We start from the raw sequence: 8290 nt of genomic DNA, 5'->3' as shown, positions 1-8290 counted from the left end.
GGCGTGGCTCGAGGGATGGCAGCGTCCGTCGGAACCTCCATTTTTGTCCCAAATTTTATGTACTGTATCTCAACAACTATTCCATGGTGTGTCGTGAATTTTTGTCTGGGAACATTCGTGGTACCCAGACGATGAATCGTACTACTACCTCGGTGATCCGATGTCTTTTCTCAGCCATGAGGCTGACATTTGCAGTTTTTAATGAAATGTCTCAATGGATTGCCTGGAAGTTTGTCCAGTTTGTGTTTAGTGCTAATGAGCTAAAGTTAGCGTGCTAACACGTTAAGCTAAGATGGTGAACATGGTGAACACTATACTCCAGCTTAACACCGGCAGGTCAGCGTTGTCTCTGGGAACATATAAGCATGCTAATGTTAGCATTTAGCTCAAAACACAGCTGTGTGTAAGTAAGAGCCTTGAAGAGCTGCTGGCACTTGCTGGCACACTTTAACTCATTATATCCTAGTTTTGACCCAGTGTATAATCAGATTGACTCTTATTGTTTTTGACTTCGAAAGGCAAAATTTGAGCTGCTATGTAATTTGACTTACCGTGCGTATTTTCTTTCACTCCTCTCTGGTCACAGGGAGCAGCTAAACAACACTCAAACTGCAAAAATCCAAACTCCTAAACTGCAGTGAATCAAAAGTACAAAGCACCACAATGCAAGCAGATTGTGGTCAGTTTGCTGACACCACTTTTACATGATACCCGGTTGTTGAGTTTTGAATTTTTAAAGCAGTTTTCCATCTTTCTATCTATCTATCTATGTCACTGCCACGTGGAGTCCCTGACTTGCAAAGTTGCCCAATGCAGCTTTAATCAGAGGGATGGAAACACAGCGATGTTGCAGGAGGGGGAATGCACACATCAGAGTGGCGCGCAGAAACACCTAAAAATAGAAAATTGATGCTTTCAGAGTTCAGATATTTCACTGTTTCGCATTTGTACACACATCCGAAACAGCAAACTAGATCAAACCACTTCACCTAAATCAGAAAAACTGCCACCTGCCTCCTGACGTTACCGTACCTTTTTATTTGCGGGGATTTAAAAATCAGCCCTGACAGCAGTGGACTGTCACAGTGTTTACTCTGCCAGAGCCCTATTAGCCTCTGAATTCTGCAGTAGTATGTGCCTGTGTCTGTGACTTGCTTGAAAGCCCTTGATAAATCCTGAAAAAAAAAAAAAAAAAAAAGGCTTTGAATGGAAGCGGCACAGATTCTCCATTTTACTCTACAAAGAAAATGGTAGGTTGGATTGACTCCCTGTTTTTAACCACTGTCATATTCCTGGAGGTGAGTGCGTTTGGCTGTAAACTGGAAGAAGAGGTGCATGTAGAGTCCCCTGCACAGATGAACGCGGCTAATGTCAACCTTTCAAGGTTTTAAGGCTTGTGAAAGAAGCTGCCAGGCAGCAGAGAATCATTCAATAGGAAAGGTGAGGGAGTTATCAGAGAAACAATTATCCACATTTCCACTTTCCCTTCCATTGTTAGTTATACGGTCTTCGGGTTACTTTCTGTCTCTATTATTAACACCTAAACCGTGGTCTTCGCACAGCAGCTCTAATTTAACCAAAAAAAAAAAAAAAAAAAAGTTTTCTCTTTTTTATTTCGATCCTTTATCTTGCTTCTTTTTTTCATAATACAGAGATCCTCTCCTCAAGCTGTGTTTTCAGTATTACACTATTTGGACACCCCTACTGCGCTTCCAACCGGAGGCCAAACATTACAACGCCTTGGGTCGCACATGACGACTTCCATGAGTTCATAACCTCCGTCTGCACATTTTTAAGTTCATCATCCTCGGTTACTTCCACAGACCTCGTGTTGCCAAATTCTTGTAATGATTCCCAGATAGTTTCTGTTTTCAAAAAATTTTGAGGCTATCTGACTTGAAATATCGTACCATCTAAACCTTTTAAAGATCTCTGCGCATTTCTGGGACCTACATCTGAATATTACTAATTTATCATATGTGACAGGCACTTAACGGTATTTTGAAGAATGCTGTGGTTAAACCTCTTTGTAAGATGCCACACCTTGTTCTACGGTCTTTTTAATAATTATTGACCGGTTTCCAACCTCCCAATCTTCAAGCTTCTTGTTTCATGCTTTCTTTTCATGCAGGGGTGCGTATAAAGAAATGGTTTTCTCAGTTTGATGTGGAAGACCTTGACTCGCTTGCACGGAGCCCTGACCTCAACCGTATCCAACACCTTTGGGACGAACTGCAATGACAACTGAGAGCCGAGCCCATAATGCTCATCACGCTCAACGCTCTTGTGGCTGAACGGGAGCCGATCCCTGCAGCCGGGTTTCAAAAGCTTCTAGAAAACCTTCCCACAAGATTGGAGGCTGTTTTTTTAAGAGCAGATTAATGCCCACAGTTTAGGAATGACATATTTAACAAATACATATGGGTGTAATGTTTTGGTTGCCATATCCTCTTCACGTAATCTCATTTCTAATTGCTGTTAAAACCATGCCAGGGTTGTGCTAAGGCTGCCCGGGGCGCTGTTCATTTCCACTGCTTCTCTGTGTACTCTACTGCATATGTAAATCAGATAGGGAAAGTATCAGAAACACCATTTAATCGAGAACAAGACCACCACAGAGTACACGCTCAATTAGATCAACACACAAACAGCTAAAGGAATCTCATCAAAAAAACTTAAGATTTTTCACATTTGGGTTTGATGTAATTGCAAAGTGAGTTTCCTTTCTTCAATGTGGCAATGCGGTGCCACGGAGGTAACTAACCATCAAACTCACTTCATTTAATCTACCTCAAGATTTCTGACAGAAACAAGTGAAGTCTGGTGGATCAGTGGACGCAAGCATACAACAAAATGCATGTCCCACTCTTAGGCAAGAGCTCCCCCTTGTGGATAAATACCATAACAACACTACAAAGGTGGTTGGTTGGTGAGATTAGATAAACTTCAGCAAAGGTTTATCTAATCTCACCAACCTATTATAATATATCATAATTCACTATATTATGCATCAATGCAAATCTGCACAAAATTCAAGTTGTCAAATAAACTAGTGCAATATTTGCCTGATGATTTGAAGTATCGATAGGCAGACGATTGAAATACTCAGGTAAAGTACTTCAAGGACTTCAAATTTGTGCGTAAGTACAGTCCTTGGGTAAATGTACTTACGGGTAATTACTTTCCACCGCTGCAAAACTGCAGCCTCTTCAGTCAAAGATATGATGTTTTGTGACTTCTTAACGTAAACTGGTCAAAAATACATATAACTTGAAAAAGCAGTTACAATGGATACTGTCTGACTTCCTCCGTCTTTCATTCCTGATTTCCCCTGCATCAATATGTACTATTGGGGTCTTGTTTACTTCTGTCTCTGAGTTCCTGTATGGCCTTCCAGCTGTGCTCCAGACTCTCCCTCAGCTTCGCCAAATCGCTCCTGATCTCCTCAAGGAGCTCCAGCTTTGAGAGTTTCCTGTCTATGGACGAGAGCACTTCCTCCTCTCCAGCCTCCCCGACCGCAGCGTCCTGCTCCGTGGCAGGAGAGCCGGGCGCAGTCGGCCGAGATGGCCCCGCCGTTTGTTCCCAAACCATCTCGAAGTACGCGTCTATGAAGGCTTCCAGTTCCTCCAGGCTGCTGTCGCCCCACTGGTCGATCAGCTGCTGCAGGCCTCCAGGCTCAGTGAGCCTCCTGAGGGTCCCATCCCTCAGGGCCGGGTGGCGAAGGGACTCCAGATTAATAAGGTTTCCCTCTGCGAGCACTCCGTTCTGTGTTTGAGGTAAAACTAAAAGCACTGTGGGATGTGTGGGTGAATACGGGCGCACCTGGCTTTCATCGTTCACTCTCCTTCTGCCGTGAGGGTCATCAGCAGGGAACCAGATGGGTAGATTTGCCGTGAAGCTCTGTTGGCCTGCGGCGATCCACCTCAGTCCTTTTTTTCCAGAGAGCACAGAGGTTAAGACGGACATGAAGCCGTCTCTGTCCAGGGTGGTGAGTCCAGTCCGTCCTCGCGCTCTCTCTGCTGGCACCGCCACCGTCTGACAACCAGCATCTGCGCCTTCCGAGCAGTTTGGTGAAGTTTGTGTCGTGGGAGTGGCTGATTCAGTCACTGTAAAGGAAATAACAACACTGATGTGATTTCACGTGAGCTATAAAAATTCCAGCCTATCCTTTAACAACCGCCTCCACCCATCCTAAGATATGTTTCAGCTTATCTCTCCTTTACAGAGAGGGCTACCTTATCGTTTACACCATAAACCGGATTTTTTTCGATCCTTCCCCATGTTGCACCTGATATGCCTTTTTTTTTTTTTTTTTTTATTGTACTGTATGTGCTACGTATTCTGTATGTTGTACACTTCTCTGTTGTCTGTTTTAATAAGAACAGGATGACATTGTGCATGTTCTTTAAATGTTCTATATGATTACATACTATTTCATATAACTCATTTAGGTTTATATTTTCTGTGACCATGTGGATGCAGTTTCCTGTGACCACTTGTCAACGAGCGGTCACAAGCCAGGATATATCTCTAGATATATATAGATATATATAAAGATCATTACAATTTTGAGTTCAGGTTTACTTACAGTCACAGGACGCCTTTAATTCTTTTTTACACAGCCTCACAGCGTCCGGCTCCTGCTCTTGCGCTGCAGAAACACTTTTCCACCCATCACCTCTGTGAAGAACTCCCAGCCGTTCGTCAACCAGCATCTCCTCCATCAGCCCGATCAGCTCGCTAACCTGACGTCCGTCTCCCGGCTGTTTATTGTCCAGGACGTGGTATCTGTTCCCACACTTCTCAACAAGCCTCCGCAGCGGCTCTCCTTCAGTCTCGATGCGCTGCTCGACGCTCGTGTCGCCCAGCCAGTCACCGTGGCTGAACAGGACCACGGCTCGACTCCACGCCTGGCCTCCTCCGGCCTCCAGCTGTTTCTCCAAGCTTTCCCTGTGGGTATCTTTGAATGCGGAGCTCACATTGACGACCAGAAGGATAGCACAGGATGAGGGAGCCGTGAGGAGGTCAGAGGTCACGGAGAAGCAGCCTGGCGTGTCCAGAACTGTAACCATCTTGCCGCTAATTTGGCCTCGTTTTTCAGCGCAGGAAGTGGTTTGGGTCTCTGTGTCGAAGCACTCTCTGCTCAAGATGGTGTTTCCACATGAGCTTTTGCCTGTTTTCCCGCCACCCACAAGCACTATCCGCATTTCTGAAAGAGGGTTGAGCTTCTCTGTTGGAAAGAAGTTTTACAGATCTGTCAGAAACATGGCAGACTAATTCTTTCCGATTTAACTACGTCCAAAACAGAAAAGAACATCTCAAAAACTAAACTGAATATTGTTTATCAAATAAGTGAAACAATATCATGCTGACATTGTTTATCACTTTTACATGTAGGTAACTCACCCAGCTGAGCCCTCGCCATCTGCCTTTGTTTCTCCTTCTTCATCAGTCTCTCCTTGGCTCTCGCCATCTCTCTCCTCATCTTCGCCTCCAGCTGCTCCATCACATCCCTCTCTATTTCGTAATATTGGCAGCTGGTGCCCTCAGCCAGCATTTCTTCGATCTTCCCAATCAGCTCCCTGACTTGAAATCCATCTCCTTTGGTTTTATTGTTCAGAACGTGATACCTGTTGCCGCATCTCTCAACGAGCCACCGCAGGGGCTCCCCCTCACTCTCGATGTACTGCTCAGCGGTGGTGCCTGCCAGCCAGTCCCCGAAGCCAAACAGCACGATGACCCGACTCCAGATGCCCGCGCTGATCAGCTGGAGGTGCTCCTGCGCTGCTCTCCTGTAGGTTTCGCTGAAGGCTCTGTCCATGCGGATCACCAGCAGGAGGACATGAGGCCCAGGAGGGCAGAGGGACAGACCGAACACCATCTCCCTCTTGTCGAAGACGGTACTCTCGTCACACAAGTAGTTCATCCACCAGCCGGGAGTGTCCACCACAGTCACATGTCTCCCAAACACCACTCCCTGTCCAGCCCGACACTGAGCTGTTCTCCCCAGCGGCCGGTTGCCGTCTCTGCCCAGGATTGTATTCAGGGCCGAAGTCTTCCCGGAACCCTTTGCTCCCACCAACACAATCCTGATATTAGTAATGGGCCGCAACCTCTCTGAGGGAAAGAAATACAGAGCAGAAGGAGGGTTTTTAAAAAGCTTAGGTGTTTATTCCAACTTATATTCATGGTATTTTCTACATTGTGCTGATTTGATGACTTGCAGGTCAAGAAACCGCTAGAAACCGTCTAGGTTACAGGAACGGTTTGACGTGTTAGGAAATACGCTTTGTTTGCTTGCTTAATGAGAGTTAGATGAGAATCACACTCGTATCCTGTAACATGAAGCCGGAGCCAGCAGCCTGTTAGCTTAGCGTAGCTTTAGATCAAGACTAGAGGAACGGGGAAACGGCTAACCTGGTTCCGTCCAAAAGTAAAAGGTGTTTTATTATTTTCAACAAAAAACATGAAAAAAACAGAACCAACAATGACCTGATCCAACTAACAAGTATTGTCTGTGCACCATAAGCCTGATATCTTATTCCTCTGTGCCATAAGAGCTCAGAAACGGTTTAAAACACATCGTTAGGCCGCACTGTTGCACTGGTTGACTAGTTCCTTCAGGACCATGAACACACGAACATGTAGTTTATTTTGACTCAGCCCCACATACAATGTCCTGCTGCAGGACGGATCCACTAGAGCACCGAATGTGGATTAATCCTCGGCTTGAAAAAAATTCAAACGCCTCCTCTTTCAGTTGACTTTGCTAGAAACCTCAGTGTCCAGCTGTGTTTGGGAAATTACTGAGCCTTTTTAGGGATGAAACTATGTATATTTGTGACCTGTTTCCAAAGGTTTACATCTTCAGGGACAAGTAGACTTGGTGACGGGTGCCATGGACATGGTAGGGAAGTCCGAAAGAAGTGAGAGGGATTTGGTGACGGTAAGAAAACTGTAGAGTATCACCAGCCTTGCCCTTCAAACTAGATGTGTATAGGTGTGTGGCCTGCAGCAGAGCCGTTTTTTCCGTCATATTTGGAACGGTTCTTTGACACAGGGAGCCGATGCTTTATATGGCTGCAGCAACAGCAACATAATAATTCACTCACCTTGCATGAGAGATCTGTGTTTTCTCATTCTCAGGAACCTCCGCTGAGCTCTCTCCGCCACTCTTCTCGTCTCCTCCGCAGTCGCCTGTGAAATGCCCTCCTGCATTTCAAACACGCCGTCTCCATTTTCCGTGACAAGTTTCTGTATTTTTTCAAGCAGCTCGGTGGCTTCGGTGTCATCGCTCAGCATAACACTGTGACACCTCCGACCGCACTTCTCGCTGAGCCAGCGGAGAGCCCCCCCCCCTGCTTGCACACGCTCCTCTGCCTCTGTGTGCGTCGACCTGTCGGCAGAGGTGAAGACGACCAGGCAGTGACTCCACGCCCTCTTGCCCAGCAGGGCCACGTGCTCCTCCACAGCCCGCCGGCGCCTCTCGGAGAAGGCCGAGCTCGCCTTGACGGTGATCAGCAACGCATGCGGGCCCGGTGAGCACAGGGAGACGCCACTTACGATCTCCCTCTTCACCAGCTCAGATGTGTCCCGAGCGCCGAAGTCGCACCACCAGCCGGGAGTGTCCACCACTGTGAGCCACCGCCCGGCTACCTTGCCCAGCCTCCGGGAGCAGGACGTCCTCTCTTTGGTGACAAACTCCTCTTTCCCCAGGAGTAAGTTCCCCACAGAGCTCTTGCCAGAGTTCCTGCCACCAAGGAGGACGATCTTTAACTGCGAAGTACACCAGCCGTCCCCTAAAAAAGAAGAGGACATCAGTAAAGCAGGAGGAAGAGAGGAAGCAAGGAAGAGAAGGGTTAATATTAGAGCTACAGTGCCTAAAATCAAACTTCTTGTTCAAATGGGCTGATGCATTTTTTAGGAGGAACATATAAAGTGCATTCATACCCTGAGCAAACAGTGGGCAAAATGTAAACCTGAAACAATTACTCAATTTATTTAGTTGTCAATTTAATTGGCAATAGTGTTTATAATCCATTTTTAAGGCATTTTTAAAAGCAAAAATTCAAATAAGTCACTGGTTTCAGTCCGTTAAACTGAATATCTTTGAGTTTGAATATCATAATATACAACATTGTTAAAAGTCATCATTTTTTAACGGTAATATTTCACTGGATTCAGCTCCGTAAATGTGAATATTTGGTGCGTCTCTTTGTCTTTTACAAAAGTCAATTGCATATCTTTAAATTTTAATATCTTTGACGTGCATCATCTTTGTTGCTGATAG

At 45.8% G+C, this 8290-nt stretch overlaps 1 protein-coding gene across 1 annotated transcript; it reads right to left on the bottom strand.

The window, feature by feature from the left end:
- Nucleotides 1-2593: 2593 nt before the first annotated feature.
- Nucleotides 2594-7947, bottom strand: si:ch211-214j24.15 (GTPase IMAP family member 8). Its single transcript, XM_040156575.1, has 4 exons — nucleotides 7113-7947; nucleotides 5407-6117; nucleotides 4589-5230; nucleotides 2594-4106 (listed from the first exon to the last, which is right to left on the bottom strand). The coding sequence occupies exons 1-4, from the start codon at nucleotides 7816-7818 to the stop codon at nucleotides 3337-3339; spliced, it is 2829 nt and encodes a 942-aa protein (XP_040012509.1). The 5' UTR covers nucleotides 7819-7947; the 3' UTR covers nucleotides 2594-3336.
- Nucleotides 7948-8290: the final 343 nt, after the last annotated feature.

Source organism: Xiphias gladius, chromosome 3 (assembly GCF_016859285.1).
Source record: "Xiphias gladius isolate SHS-SW01 ecotype Sanya breed wild chromosome 3, ASM1685928v1, whole genome shotgun sequence".
Lineage (NCBI taxonomy): Eukaryota > Metazoa > Chordata > Actinopteri > Istiophoriformes > Xiphiidae > Xiphias > Xiphias gladius.
The sequence above is the reverse complement of the archived record's forward strand: the minus strand, read 5'-3'. Positions and strand labels throughout refer to the sequence as shown.